The sequence below is a fragment of the Pseudophryne corroboree genome, chromosome 3 (genome assembly GCF_028390025.1).
Source record: "Pseudophryne corroboree isolate aPseCor3 chromosome 3, aPseCor3.hap2, whole genome shotgun sequence".
Lineage (NCBI taxonomy): Eukaryota > Metazoa > Chordata > Amphibia > Anura > Myobatrachidae > Pseudophryne > Pseudophryne corroboree.
In genome coordinates, this window is record NC_086446.1 from 715714544 (window position 1) to 715730808 (window position 16265).

Below are 16265 nucleotides of genomic sequence, written 5' to 3' on the forward strand. Positions count from 1 at the left end.
CTATGGATTCCTGGGAGAGCCACCCACCCTACTGACCTTCTGACCATCATTCCATCTTTGTCCCATGTGTAATTCTATAAATCCCATCACCACACCACACTCACAGACAACAGGTTAGTATGAGTATGCATTACACGTTCAGGAAACCGACGCCAGAATCCCGACACCCGCCGATAGACCGACAGCCTGAATCCCGACTCCGGCCCAGTTCTCCCACTCGGTTGATGGATCCACGCCACCAACCGAGTGGGAATAGAACCTGTGGCGAGCGCAGCAAGCTACCTGGCCTGAGTCATGGCGAACGCAGCAAGCCCACGAGGGGACTCGCCGCCTCGCCGCCGTGATTCCGGCAGATGGGATGCCGCTGTCAGTATATTGACAGTCGGCATCCCGTCTAGCAGGCTCTCACATGCATTTCCATTACACTCACCATTACCACCAGTATTTCATTTAGAAAATAACATCCAATGTCAGAACAAATGACATCATTGCTAATCTGTCACTGTTGCCAAATCCGTATACTATTATTAGATTTTATTAATAGGGCACCACAATTGTTTTGCGGCGCCGTACATACGGCAGACATTAGAACAATACAGGGTACACAGAACATTGTGGTCAAGCGAGATAGACAGTAATGAGCAAGAGGAGATGCAGGTATAGACATTCACTGGAGGGTTGTGAGAACAGGAGGGAAGAGGGCCCTGCTCCAAGGAGCTCACAATCTAAGGGGTGGGGATATATATATATATATATATATATCCGATAGATGCTGGATATGATTGCACCCAGACTGAGTGATTGGTAGATACATAAGTATCTCAGTAATGCTGGACCCAACAGTTTTTGCATTGAGGTTGTAACACCTGAAGGACCTTCTGCCCTGGACAGCAGTTCACATAATTCGCTTACATGCTCCTTTCCTACACGGCAAAGTGTCCCTTCAAACACGGCAATACCCTATTTGTGTGCAATATAATAATGTAACGAAGGGGGAGGTTTATCAAAAGAACCAACCAGTCAGCCTCTAACTATCATTTTCCAACACACAGCCTGTAAAATGACAACAGCTGATTGGTTAGTACTTTATCTCTCTCCGCACTGATTCTCTCCAAGCTTTGATAAATGCCTCCCATAAAGGTGGTCATTCCGAGTTGATCGCAGCTAGCAACTTTAAGCTGCTGCTGCGATCAATAGCCCACGCCTATGGGGGAGTGTATTTTAGCTTAGCAGGGCTGCGATCGCTTGTGCAGCCCTGCTAAGCTAAAAAAAATTCACACAAAATTAGACTAGGCCTATACCTACTTACCCCCCTGTGCGATGGATCAAACAATGATGGGCCCGGCTTTGACGTCACTCCTCTGCCCTCCGTTCTCCTGGACACGCCTGCGTTTTACTCACCACTCCCCGAAAATGGCTCCAAACGGTCCGGATCCGCCCTGGAACGCCCTCTTCCTGTCAATCTTCTTTGCGGTCTGTCCTGCGACCGCTTTCTTCTTTAGACGCAACGTAACCCGGCAACCCCTGATGCCGGGCAACGTCACGCACGCGCACTGCGGCCACCGCGAATGCGCATTCCGCACCCCTTCGCACCACAGCCATAAACCGCTGCGTGCGAACAGGTTGGAATGACCCCTAATGTCTTAAGTGAGATAACACTTCCCCCATTTGTTTTTTTGCCATTTATTAAATATCAGACGTGACTCTTCTTTCCTGCAGTGGAAATGTCAAGTAATGAGAATAAACCTCGGTGACGTCTTATAATATATCCACCACACTAATGAATGAAGTGCTACGAGCTGTAGGAGCAGCAGCGCAGCAGGGCTCTTTTGCCGCTGACTCCCTATATGTGCTGCCCACTCCCCCCATGTGCATGACATCATGACATTGAGAAGAAGGGGCAGGGCCGCCGGCAGCAGGAAGTACAGCACTACCCAGACCATCCCGGGGACGTTCTGAGCGGCTGCACAGATTGCAGCAGTGATACTGGCTGCGGAGTGCTGTTCCAGTCACCCTAATAGCCAGAAGCAAAGGCCGTGGAGCAGCAACGGTGCTGCCCCCAGGGCACTGCATTCTAGGCACAGCCCTAGTTACGCCCTGTGTAGGGGTCAATACGCAGTCAGTGTCGGACTGGGGCATGACGGGCTCACCGGGGGAATGCAGTTATAGGGGCCCATGCTTAAGGGTGTGGCCAGCCTACAAAGCGGGTGTGGCCAGCCTCCACAGAGGCTTGAAATACACAATAGTCTAGTGCAGTGTAATGCAACATATCTACCATGTATAATACACAGTCTGGAACCTGATCCCTAGAGGAAGGAGTGGGCACTCAGGCAGTGGGGCCTACAACTGGTTTCCCTGGTACCCCTGTGGGCCAGTCCGACCCTGTACGCAGTACATTGCTGCTGATAGCTGTCACTGTTGTTGCATATGTTGCATGCACATGATCATATGTGAGGAACTTTTTCGTATTATCTACTATATAGAAAAATACAATGCTAATGAAAATATGCTAATGATGTTGGCATGGGAATTTGTAGAGATGCCCACTGACCGTGTCCCTGATCCACCACTTGCGTGGAAAGATGCACCATTGGCGACACATCAGTTGCACCATGGGACCTCAGAGCATCCTTATGGTTGCTCTGCAATAATGTCCGTAACAAGTCAGCCGCCGGAGGCTTAATCACTGCGTATGAATTCACAGTCGCAGGCTTAGACACCCACCCCAAATTATCACGTCACGCCGGCATTTTTGTACCAACCCCACCCATCACCTCCCACAAGCAGTCTCTACCTTTCATTTGCTTTGCAAATAAATACACACTGCGTCCACCAGCGCAAATCAAACGTTGCACTGCGCAGTGTGACTTCTACGCATATGCAGTACAAAAACACCCAACTGTGCATAAATCGGCCTGGCGTCCACCACTGCATCAGGGCCTACGGAGTCTAATGGCCTAATTCAGCATGGACTGCAAAAGCAAAATCTTTCTCTTATGGGCATAGCCATGTGCACTGTAGGTGGGGCAGATGTAACATGTGCAGAGAGAGTTAGATTTGGGTGGGTCATATTGTTTCTGTGCAGAGTAAATAATGGCTGCTTTATGTTTTACACTGCAATTTAGATTTCAGTTTGAACACACCCCACCCAAATCTAACTCTCTCTGCACATGTTACATCTGCCCCCGCCCCCCACTGCAGTGCACAGGGTTTTGCCCAACTGTTAACAAATTTGCTGCTACGATCAACTCAGAATTACCCCCTATGGGGGTCATTCCGACCTGATCGCTCGGTGCAGTTTGTCGCAGCGCAGCGATCTGCTCGGAACTGTGCATGCGCCAGCGCTGCAGTGCGCCGGCGCATGGCAGCTTTCGTTGCCTAGCGATCGCCTTTGAGACAGAGGCGGTTGCTGGGCAGGAGGGGGCTGAAAGGCGGCGTTAAGCCGCCGTTTATGGGGAGCGGTCCGGCCAACGCAGGCGTAGCCAGACCGTTGGGGGGGCGGGCCGCGGCGGCTGCGTGACGTTTCACGCAGATGCTGCGGCCAGCGGCAGCAACAATTAACTCCCAGCCAGCCGCAGGAGCTGCGCTGGTCGGGAGTCACTCCTCAAATACATAGGCATCGCCGCTGTGCAATGCTTTTGTATTTGTGCGGGGGGGGGGGGGGGGGGGGAGGGCGGCACTGACATGCGGGGCGGACCCCCGCATGTCAGGGAAGAAGATCGTAGCTGTGCTAAATTTAGCACAGCTACGATCAACTCGGAATGACCCCCTATGTACTAAGCCTTGGAGAGAGATAAACTGGATGGTGATAAAGTACCAGCCAATCAGATCCTAACTGCCATGTTACAGGCTGGGTTTGATAAATGACAGCTAGGAGCGGACTGGCTGGTGCGTTATCACTTTCCACTTTATTACTTCTCCAGGCTTAATATATCTGCCCCTGAGCTTCCCGTTTTGTCCTGGATCAGTGTACAGTATGTGTTCTCCCTTCCATCATAACATGTAAATTCCATGTATCTGTGTGGTCTTCCGAAGGCTACAACATGTCCCAGTAATCTTCACGCTGCTCCAGTGAACTGCCACCATCTCCTTATAGAGTACAGAACAGACTGGTGAGGCAGATACGGAGCATAATATTTCTACATAAACCTCTATGGAAAGAAATAGATAGGCAGTACCATAACACGTGTTACATTGGGATGTAGTTGCCCGTACCCAACTGTTACATTATACTTTCTTTGCAAAACCTCAACTAAATCTTTCATTTTCATTCAGTCTTTGCAACCATTAATATTCTGTCCTTGTGCTGACTTTAAATTGCTTTGATCCAGGGTGTGTTTCACCCCCGACCTGTCCTGATGACTAGAGCAAGCTGAAATCAATACTCCCAGCATGTGGTTGTGCCTGATAAGGCTGCACTGCAAGACTTGGCCTTCCGAGGTGACACTGCCTGACTGTGTTACTACACATAGGCACCATGCCCAATAGCTTGTATTGTAGAGCGAGCTGCAGGACGAATATATAAACACTTGAAATGATACTGTGTCATTTTAGCTCACAGGCATCCAGTGAGAAGGTGCATTTTCCTGGGTAACCCTTCTGGCTATTATTATAATCACATCTGTGAGCCCCCATTATTTTAACAAGGCGAATGCTTTATATTTATCAACACAAATATTCCGATCGGAAAGATATAGAAGCAGATTTTTCAAGGGCAAAGCATTGCTCTCCATTCTGCTCTCCAGTGGCTGTTTACGCGCTGTCAGGCATTAGGTCAAAAGCCAATGGGGGTAATTCCAAGTTGATCGCAGCAGGAAATTTTTTAGCCGTTGGGCAAAACCATGTGCACTGCAGGGGAGGCAGATATAACATTTGCAGAGAGAGAGAGAGATTTGGGTGTGGTGTGTTCAATCTGCAATCTAAATTGCAGTGTAAAAATAAAGCAGACAGTATTTACCCTGCACAGAAACAAAATAACCCACCCAAATCTAACTCTCTCTGCAAATGTTGTATCTGCCCCCCCTGCAGTGCACATGGTTTTGCCCAACTGCTAAAAAATTTCCTGCTGCGATCAACTTGGAATTACCCCCATGTTGTGTTTATGGTTTGTGTTACTTAAGATATGAGGAGCATCTGCTGTTGGGGAACTAAAAGTCCCAGAATGCAATGTCAGCCTTTGCTGAGGCATGAGTTTCTCTCGGGATCAGTACTAAATGCCGCCGGCCGGAATCCCGGCGGTCGAAATACCGACGCCGGAATCCCGACCACACAATCCCGACAGGGGTGGCGAGCGGAACGCAGCCCCTTGCGGGCTCGCTTCGCTCGCCACGCTGCAGGCACGGTGCCTCGCTACGCTCGGCTCACTATTATATTCTCCCTCTATTGGTGTCGTGGACACCCACGGAGGGAGAATATGTCGGGATTGTGGCGGTCGGGATTCCGGCGTCGGTATTTCGACCGCCGGGATTCCGGCCGGCGGCATCTTGACCGCATCCCCTCTCCTGTGCCAAAAAAAAGGTCTATGTATCATTAGAACACTGATTGAGACGATATTTATATATTTTTTTATATATCCACAAGAAAAAAAATATTTATTGGGGCGGGTTGGGTTCAATATGCTGGTGATCAGGATCCCAGCCGTCAGGATCCTGGCAACAGAATCCCGACGGTGACAATCCCAATTAATTTTGGTGAGTGTTCTAACCCTGCCCCACCCCTCCCGCAGTCTAAAGGTGCATACACACAGAAAGATTTTAACTATGAGAGATTTTGACTGAGCGTTTTCCCTTGAACTGGCTGTAGGAGATTTTGACTAACTTTACCAGCGATTTTGGCTATGGGCGATTTTGGCTAATTCATTTAAGCAAGGGGATGCTTTTTCTTTTCCAGCGACCTAGCCAAAATTGACATGCCCGCACAGTCAATTTTTAGCAGCGATAGCGACCTGGCGGGGACGCACATCGCTATCGCTGGCTGTGTACACACAGAGAGATATGCACTATCTTTCTGAGCGATTTTGACTATATAGTCAAAATCTCTCAGCTATATCGCTGAGCTTAACTGTCCCCTCCAGCAGCCTAACCCTAACCCCCATCCCACAGCCTAACCCTAACCTTCCCATCCCACAGCCTAACCCTAACCTTCCCATCCCACAGCCTAACCCTAACCTCCCCATCCCACAGCCTAACACTAACCTTCCCATCCCGCAGCCTAACCCTAACCTCCCCACCCCACAGCCTAACCCTAACCTTCCCATCCCGCAGCCTAACCCTAACCTCCCCACCCCACAGCCTAACCTTCTCCAGCAGCCTAACCCTAACCTCCCCATCCCGCAGCCTAACCCTAACCTCCCCATCCCGCAGCCTAACCCTAACCTCCCCACCCCACACAGCCTAACCTCTCCTCCAGCAGCCTTACCCTAACCTCCCCACCCCACAGCCTAACCCTAACCTTCCCATCCCGCAGCCTAACCCTAACCTCCCCACCCCACAGCCTAACCTTCTCCTCCAGCAGCCTAACCTTCCCATCCCACAGCCTAACCCTAACCTTCCCATCCCACAGCCTAACCCTAACCTTCCCATCCCGCAGCCTAACCCTAACCTTCCCATCCCGCAGCCTAACCTTCTCCTCCAGCAGTCTAACCCTAACCTCCCTATCCCACAGCCTAACCCTACCCTAACCTCCCCATCCCACTGCCTAACCCTAACCTTCCCATCCCGCAGCCTAACCCTAACCTCCCCAACCCACAGCCTAACCTTCTCCTCCAGCAGCCTAACCCTAACCTCCCCACCCCACAGCCTAACCCTAACCTTCCCATCCCGCAGCCTAACCCTAACCTCCCCACCCCACAGCCTAACCTTCTCCTCCAGCAGCCTAACCTTCCCATCCCACAGCCTAACCCTAACCTCCCCATCCCACAGCCTAACCCTAACCTCCCCATCCCACAGCCTAACCCTAACCTCCCCACCCCACAGCCTAACCCTAACCTTCCCATCCCACAGCCTAACCCTAACCTTCCCATCCCACAGCCTAACGCTAACCTTCCCATCCCACAGCCTAACCCTAACCTCCCCATCCCACAGCCTAACCCTAACCTTCCCATCCCGCAGCCTAACCCTAACCTCCCCACCCCACAGCCTAACCCTAACCTTCCCATCCCACAGCCTAACCCTAACCTCCCCACCCCACAGCCTAACCTTCTCCAGCAGCCTAACCCTAACCTCCCCACCCCACAGCCTAACCCTAACCTTCCCATCCCACAGCCTAACCCTAACCTTCCCATCCCACAGCCTAACGCTAACCTTCCCATCCCACAGCCTAACCCTAACCTCCCCATCCCACAGCCTAACCCTAACCTTCCCATCCCGCAGCCTAACCCTAACCTCCCCACCCCACAGCCTAACCCTAACCTTCCCATCCCACAGCCTAACCCTAACCTCCCCACCCCACAGCCTAACCTTCTCCAGCAGCCTAACCCTAACCTCCCCATCCCACAGCCTAACCCTAACCTTCCCATCCCGCAGCCTAACCCTAACCTCCCCACCCCACAGCCTAACCCTAACCTTCCCATCCCACAGCCTAACCCTAACCTCCCCACCCCACAGCCTAACCTTCTCCAGCAGCCTAACCCTAACCTCCCCATCCCGCAGCCTAACCCTAACCTCCCCATCCCGCAGCCTAACCCTAACCTCCCCACCCCACACAGCCTAACCTCTCCTCCAGCAGCCTTACCCTAACCTCCCCATCCCACAGCCTAACCCTAACCTCCCCATCCCACAGCCTAACCCTAACCTCCCCATCCCACAGCCTAACCCTAACCTCCCCACCCCACAGCCTAACCCTAACCTTCCCATCCCACAGCCTAACCCTAACCTTCCCATCCCACAGCCTAACGCTAACCTTCCCATCCCACAGCCTAACCCTAACCTCCCCATCCCACAGCCTAACCCTAACCTTCCCATCCCGCAGCCTAACCCTAACCTCCCCACCCCACAGCCTAACCCTAACCTTCCCATCCCACAGCCTAACCCTAACCTCCCCACCCCACAGCCTAACCTTCTCCAGCAGCCTAACCCTAACCTCCCCATCCCGCAGCCTAACCCTAACCTCCCCATCCCGCAGCCTAACCCTAACCTCCCCACCCCACACAGCCTAACCTCTCCTCCAGCAGCCTAACCCTAACCTCCCCACCCCACAGCCTAACCCTAACCTTCCCATCCCGCAGCCTAACCCTAACCTCCCCACCCCACAGCCTAACCTTCTCCTCCAGCAGCCTAACCTTCCGATCCCACAGCCTAACCCTAACCTCCCCATCCCACAGCCTAACCCTAACCTCCCCATCCCACAGCCTAATCCTAACCTCCCCACCCCACAGCCTAACCCTAACCTTCCCATCCCACAGCCTAACCCTAACCTTCCCATCCCACAGCCTAACCCTAACCTTCCCATCCCACAGCCTAACCCTAACCTCCCCATCCCACAGCCTAACCCTAACCTTCCCATCCCGCAGCCTAACCCTAACCTCCCCACCCCACAGCCTAACCCTAACCTTCCCATCCCGCAGCCTAACCCTAACCTCCCCACCCCACAGCCTAACCTTCTCCAGCAGCCTAACCCTAACCTCCCCATCCCGCAGCCTAACCCTAACCTCCCCATCCCGCAGCCTAACCCGAACCTCCCCACCCCACACAGCCTAACCTCTCCTCCAGCAGCCTAACCCTAACCTCCCCACCCCACAGCCTAACCCTAACCTTCCCATCCCGCAGCCTAACCCTAACCTCCCCACCCCACAGCCTAACCTTCTCCTCCAGCAGCCTAACCTTCCCATCCCACAGCCTAACCCTAACCTTCCCATCCCACAGCCTAACCCTAACCTTCCCATCCCGCAGCCTAACCCTAACCTTCCCATCCCGCAGCCTAACCTTCTCCTCCAGCAGTCTAACCCTAACCTCCCTATCCCACAGCCTAACCCTACCCTAACCTCCCCATCCCACAGCCTAACCCTAACCTTCCCATCCCGCAGCCAATCCCTAACCTCCCCAACCCACAGCCTAACCTTCTCCTCCAGCAGCCTAACCCTAACCTCCCCATCCAAAGACTAACCCCAATCCCCCTCCCCCGACAGGCTAACCCTAACCTCACCCCCCAGCAGCCTAACCCACTCTTCCTGCAGCCTAACCTTAACCCAAACCTCTCGCAGCCTAACTCTAACCGTCCCCTCCATCAGATAACCTCCCTATCCCAAAGCCTAACCCTAAACACCCGAACCCTAACCCCCCCCACAGACTAACCCTAACCTTCCCACAGGCTGACCCTAACCTTCCCCTCCCACAGCCTAACCCTAACCATCCCCTCCAGCACCCTAACCCTTATCTCCCCTTTCCGCAGCCTAACCCTAACCATCCCTTCCCACAGCCTAACTCTAAGCGTCCCCTTCCGAACCCTATCCCTAAAACTAACCTTAATCCTAAAACTCATCATCGGCATTCGTTGGGATTGTGACTGTCGGGATTTTGCTGCCGGGATTCTGACTAACTCCCATTCAGGATTCCGCTGCCAGGATTGGGACCATCAGGATCCTGAACACCGGGATCCTGACTACATCTCATTGAGGCAACTGTTTATTAATACTGACCCAGACAGGTGTTAATTTATTGTTTTGTGCATTTTTCAGATGATTTTATATAAGACAAGTAGACAATGCCCAGCAAAATTTACCACAAGCAGGATTAATGAGGGCGATAACACAGTTGTTTTGTAATGGGCAACATTAAAGCAATCCCTATTGCTGATGGCAACATTGGGCAACGTGAAAGCGAGCCCTATCGCTGATGGCAACAGGGCCCTTCGTCCTTTGATGAATCTGAAGCCTCTGTTTATAGATATGGTAGGTACAGCCTTGCCTCAAACATATTAAAAACCTGCATTACACAATCATGTGCTGGTGCCCAAATAATTCTACAAAGTGACAAATGTCCATGAACATTACGTACATCTCCCACTATGACCCACATCACCCAAAATAACACTATGGAAATATACTGAAGAGCAATTGGTCAAAAATAAATTGGAAAAGCAGGAGAGGACTACATGTTCCATGATGCACCGCTCTCTACGTCACCTGGAGGCGTGGTCTCCCCTAGTCGTGCGACTAGTGTCATGGCCTCCTGGACTAGCGGGATCCAGGCCGTGCTGCTGGACGTTAGCGGTGTCCTGTATGACAGCGGTGGCCCGGCGGGGGGAGCCGCCATCCCCGGCTCCATAGAGGCAGTGACAAGGTGAGGTGCTGGAGGTGAGACGGTCTGGGCGTGGCTTGACACTTTGTGGGCGTGCCCTGTGTGGTGACGTCACCACTGTTGTACTGTACTACCTGGGCTTGCTCTGTACCGGCATCAAGGGCACGCTGCTACTTGTAGTACGATCTTAACTTGTAACACACCTCTGCTTTATGGTATTCAGTATAGTTTGCAGTATGTAGTTGTAGAATGATTATGGTCTGAGTCCTACATTATTTCAGGACACCATATTCATATAAATAAGGGTTCCTGTGCTTTAGTCCCCATACACTTCCGCGACATGTCTGTCTGGGAATGAAATACACTGGCCTAGTGGATGCTGGGGACTCCGTAAGGACCATGGGGATAGACGGGCTCCGCAGGAGACATGGGCACTTTAAGAAAGAATTTAGGTTCTGGTGTGAACTGGCTCCTCCCTCTATGCCCCTCCTCCAGACCTCAGTTTGATACTGTGCCCAGATGAGCTGGGTGCTTTTCAGTGAGCTCTCCTGAGTTTGCTGAGAGAAAGTATTTTGTTAGGTTTTTTATTTTCAGGGAGCTCTGCTGGCAACAGACTCCCTGCATCGTGGGACAGAGGGGAGAGAAGCAGCTCTACTCTCTGAAGCTAGGTCCTGCTTCTTAGGCTACTGGACACCATTAGCTCCAGAGGGATCGGTACGCAGGATCTCACCCTCGCCGTCCGGTCCCAGAGCCGCGCCGCCGTCCCCCTCGCAGAGCCGGAAGACAGAAGCCGGGTGAGTATGAGAAGCAAGAAGACTTCACAGGCGGCAGAAGACTCCGTGACCTTCACTGAGGTAACGCACAGCACAGCAGCTGTGCGCCATTGCTCCACACACCTACACATACTCCGGTCACTGTAAGGGTGCAGGGCGCGGGTGGGGCGCCCTGGGCAGCATTTGGGACCTCTTTTGACAAAAGTTAAACATATATACAGCTGGACACTGTATATATGTATGAGCCCCCGCCAAAAATTGCATATTTAAGCGGGACAGAAGCCAGCCGCCGAGGGGGCGGGGCTTCTTCCTCAGCACTCACCAGCGCCATTTTTTCTCCACAGCTCCGCTGAGAGGAAGCTCCCCAGGCTCTCCCCTGCAGATACACGGTAGAAGAGGGTAAAAAGAGAGGGGGGGCACATAATTAGGCGCAAAACACAATATAAACAGCAGCTACTGGGTAAACACTAAGTTACTGTGTTATTCCTGGGTTTATAGCGCTGGGGTGTGTGCTGGCATACTCTCTCTCTGTCTCTCCAAAGGGCCTTGTGGTGGAACTGTCTTCAGAAAGGGCATTCCCTGTGTGTGTGGTGTGTCGGTACGCTTGTGTCGACATGTTTGACGAGGAAGGCTATGTGGAAGCAGAGCGGGAGCAAATGAATGTGGTGTCTCTGCCGACGGCGCCGACACCTGATTGGATGGATATGTGGAAGGTTTTAAATGATAATGTTAATTCCTTGCATAAAAGGTTAGAAAAAGCTGAAGCCTCGGGACAGTCAGGGTCCCAACCCGTGCCTGATCCTATGTCGCAGAGGCCGTCAGGGTCTCAGAAGCGCCCACTATCCCAAATTGTTGACACAGATACCGACATGGATTCTGACTCCAGTGTCGATTACGATGATGCAAAGTTACAGCCAAAATTGGCTAAATCCATCCGTTATATGATTATAGCAATTAAGGATGTGTTGCACATCACAGAGGAAACCCCAGTCCCTGACAAGAGGGTGCATATGTATGGGGAAAAGAAGCCGGAGGTAACCTTTCCCCCCTCACACGAGCTAAATGAGTTATGTGAAAAGGCTTGGGAATCTCCAGATAAAAAACTGCAGATTTCCAAAAGGATTCTTATGGCGTATCCTTTCCCGCCAACGGACAGGTTACGCTGGGAATTCTCCCCTAAGGTGGACAAAGCTTTAACACGCTTATCCAAGAAGGTAGCCCTGCCGTCACAGGATACGGCTACCCTCAAAGATGCTGCGGATCGCAAACAGGAGGTTACCCTGAAGTCCATTTATACACATTCAGGTACCTTACTGAGGCCGGCGATCGCGTCGGCCTGGGTGTGTAGTGCTGTAGCAGCATGGACGGATACCTTATCTGAGGAAATTGATACCTTAGACAAGGATACTATATTGTTGACCCTGGGGCATATTAAAGACGCTGTCCTATATATGAGAGATGCTCAAAGAGACATTAGTCTACTGGGTTCTAGAATAAATGCTATGTCGATTTTTGCCAGAAGGGTCCTGTGGACTCGGCAATGGACAGGTGAATCCGACTCAAAAAGGCATATGGAGGTTTTACCTTACAAGGGTGAGGAATTGTTTGGGGAGGGTCTCTCGGACCTGGTCTCCACAGCTACTGCTGGAAAGTCAAATTTTTTGCCATATATTTCCTCACAGCCTAAGAAAGCGCCACATTATCAGATGCAGTCCTTTCGGTCACAGAGAAACAAGAAAGTACGAGGTGCGTCCTTTCTTGCCAGAGGTAAGGGCAGAGGAAAGAAGCTGCACCACACAGCTAGTTCCCAGGAACATAAGTCCTCCCCGGCCTCTACAAAATCCACCGCATGACGCTGGGGCTCCACAGGCGGAGCTAGGCCCGGTGGGGGCACGTCTTCGAAATTTCAGCCACAGGTGGGTTCACTCCCAGTTGGATCCCTGGGCAATAGATATTGTGTCGCAGGGATACAAGCTGGAATTCGAAGAAATGCCCCCTCACCGATACCTCAAATCGGCCCTGCCAGCTTCCCCCCACGAGAGGGAAATAGTGTTAACTGCAATTCACAAATTGTATCTTCAACAGGTGGTGGTCAAGGTTCCCCTCCTTCAACAAGGAAGGGGTTATTATTCGACCATGTTTGTAGTCCCGAAACCGGACGGTTCGGTCAGACCCATATTGAATTTAAAATCCCTGAACATATACCTGAAAAGGTTCAAATTCAAGATGGAATCGCTGAGAGCGGTCATCGCAAGCCTGGAAGGGGGGGATTTTATGGTGTCTCTGGACATAAAGGATGCATACCTTCATGTCCCCATTTATCCACTTCATCAGGCGTACCTCAGATTTGTGGTACAGGATTGTCATTACCAATTTCAGATGTTCCCGTTTGGTCTCTCCACGGCACCGAGAATATTTACCAAGGTAATGGCGGAAATTATGGTACTCCTGCGGAAGCAAGTGGTCACCATTATCCCGTACTTGGACGATCTCCTCATTAAAGCGAGATCAAGATAGCAGTTGCTGAACAGCGTAGCACTTTCTCTGGAAGTGTTACGGCAACACGGCTGGATTCTAAATATTCCAAAGTCGCAGTTGGTTCCTACGACTCGTCTGCCTTTCCTGGGCATGATTCTAGACACAGACCAGAAAAGGGTTTATCTCCCGATAGAGAACGCTCAGGAACTCATGACACTGGTCAGGAACCTATTAAAACCAAAACAGGTGTCAGTGCATCACTGCACTCGAGTCCTGGGAAAGATGGTGGCATCATACGAGGCCATTCCCTTCGGCAGGTTCCATACGAGGACCTTTCAATGGGACTTACTGGACAAGTGGTCCGGATCACATCTTCAGATGCATCGGTTAATCACCCTATCCCCCAGGGCCAGGGTGTCACTCCTGTGGTGGCTGCAGAGTGCTCACCTTCTCGAGGGCCGCAGATTCGGCATTCAGGACTGGGTCCTGGTGACCACGGACGCAAGCCTCCGAGGTTGGGGAGCAGTCACACAGGTAAGACATTTCCAAGGTCTGCGGTCAAGTCAAGAGACTTGCCTTCACATCAACATCATGGAACTAAGGGCCATATACAACGCCCTACGTCAAGCGGAGACCCTGCTTCGCGACCAACCGGTTCTGATTCAGTCAGACAACATCACCGCAGTGGCTCATGTAAGGCGGCACAAGGAGCAGGATGGCGATGGCGGAAGCCACCAGAATTCTTCGCTGGGCGGAGAATCACGTAAGCGCACTGTCAGCAGTGTTCATCCCGGGAGTGGACAACTGGAAAGCAGACTTCCTCAGCAGACACGACCTCCACCCGGGAAAGTGGGGACTTCATCAGGAAGTCTTCGCACAGATTACAAGTCGGTGGGAACTGCCACAGGTGGACATGATGGCATCCTGCCTCAATAAAAAGCTACAGAGGTATTGCGCCAGGTCAAAAGACCCTCAGGCGGTAGCTGTGGACGCCCTGGTGACATCGTGGGTGTTCCAGTCAATCTATGTATTTCCTCCTCTTCCTCTCGTACCCAAGGTGCTGAGGATAATAAGAAAAAGAGGAGTGAGAACAATCCTCATTGTTCCAGATTGGCCACGAAGGACTTGGTATCCAGATCTGCAAGAAATGCTCACAGAGGACCCGTGGCCTCTTCCTCTAAGACAGGACCTGTTGCAACAGGGGCCCTGTCTGTTCCAAGAGTTACCGCGGCTGCGTTTGACGTCATGGCGGTTGAACGCCGGATCCTAGCAGAGAAGGGCATTCCGGATGAGGTCATTCCTACGCTGATAAAGGCTAGGAACGACGTGACAGCTCAACATTATCACCATATATGGCGAAAATATGTTTCTTGGTGTGAGGCCAAGAATGCTCCTACGGAGGAATTCCAGCTGGGCCGTTCCCTTCACTTCCTACAGTCCGGAGTGAATTTGGGCCTAAAATTGGGTTCCATTAAGGTCCAGATTTCGGCCCTATCCATTTTCTTTCAAAAGGAGTTGGCTTCTCTACCTGAAGTTCAGACGTTTGTAAAGGGAGTGCTGCATATTCAGCCTCCTTTTGTGCCTCCAGTGGCACCTTGGGATCTTAACGTGGTGTTAAGTTTCCTGAAATCCCACTGGTTTGAACCACTTAAAACGGTGGAGTTGAAATATCTCACGTGGAAGGTGGTCATGCTATTATCCTTGGCTTCGGCTAGGCGTGTGTCAGAGTTGGCGGTTTTGTCACATAAAAGCCCCTATCTGGTTTTCCATGTGGATAGAGCAGAATTGCGGACCCGTCCACAATTTCTGCCGAAAGTGGTTTCATCTTTTCATATAAACCAACCTATTGTGGTGCCTGTGGCTACTCGTGACTTGGAAGATTCCGAGTTGCTTGATGTGGTCAGGGCTTTGAAGATTTATGTAGCCAGAACGGCTAGGGTCAGGAAAACAGAGTCGTTGTTTATCCTGTATGCATCCAACAAGCTGGGTGCTCCTGCTTCAAAGCAAACTATTGCTCGCTGGATCTGTAACACAATTCAGCAGGCTCATTCTGCGGCTGGATTGCCGCTGCCAAAATCAGCTAAGGCACATTCCACTAGGAAGGTGGGCTCTTCTTGGGCGGCTGCCCGAGGGGTCTCGGCATTACAGCTTTGCCGAGCGGCTACTTGGTCAGGTTCAAACACTTTTGTAAAGTTCTACAAGTTTCATACCCTGGCTGAGGAGGACCTTGTGTTTGCTCAATTGGTGCTGCAGAGTCATCCGCACTCTCCCGCCCGTTTGGGAGCTTTGGTATAATCCCCATGGTCCTTACGGAGTCCCCAGCATCCACTAGGACGTTAGAGAAAATAAGATTTTACTTACCGGTAAATCTATTTCTCGTAGTCCGTAGTGGATGCTGGGCGCCCGTCCCAAGTGCAGACTTCTTCTGCAATACTTGTATATAGTTATTTCTTCAATAAGGGTTATGTTATGGTTGCATCAGGGTTTGACCTGATGCTCTGTTGTTTGTCATACTTTTAACTGGTTGTTATTACATGTCATACGGTGTGATTGGTGTGGCTGGTATGAATCTTGCCCTGGATTACCAAAATCCTTTCCTTGTACTGTCAGCTCCTCTGGGCACAGTTTCTCTAACTGAGGTCTGGAGGAGGGGCATAGAGTGAGGAGCCAGTGCACACCAGAACCTAAATTCTTTCTTAAAGTGCCCATGTCTCCTGCGGAGCCCGTCTATCCCCATGGTCCTTACGGAGTCCCCAGCATCCACTACGGACTACGAGAA

General features: G+C 51.5%; 1 protein-coding gene across 1 annotated transcript in view; it reads left to right on the top strand.

The window, feature by feature from the left end:
- Positions 1–10109: 10109 nt before the first annotated feature.
- Positions 10110–16265, top strand: part of LHPP (phospholysine phosphohistidine inorganic pyrophosphate phosphatase) — a 117198-nt gene continuing 111042 nt past the window's right edge. The window contains exon 1 of the mRNA XM_063962147.1: positions 10110–10277. Within this exon, the coding sequence (XP_063818217.1) occupies positions 10159–10277 (119 nt within the window). The 5' untranslated portion in view covers positions 10110–10158. The remainder of the gene's footprint in view (positions 10278–16265) is intronic.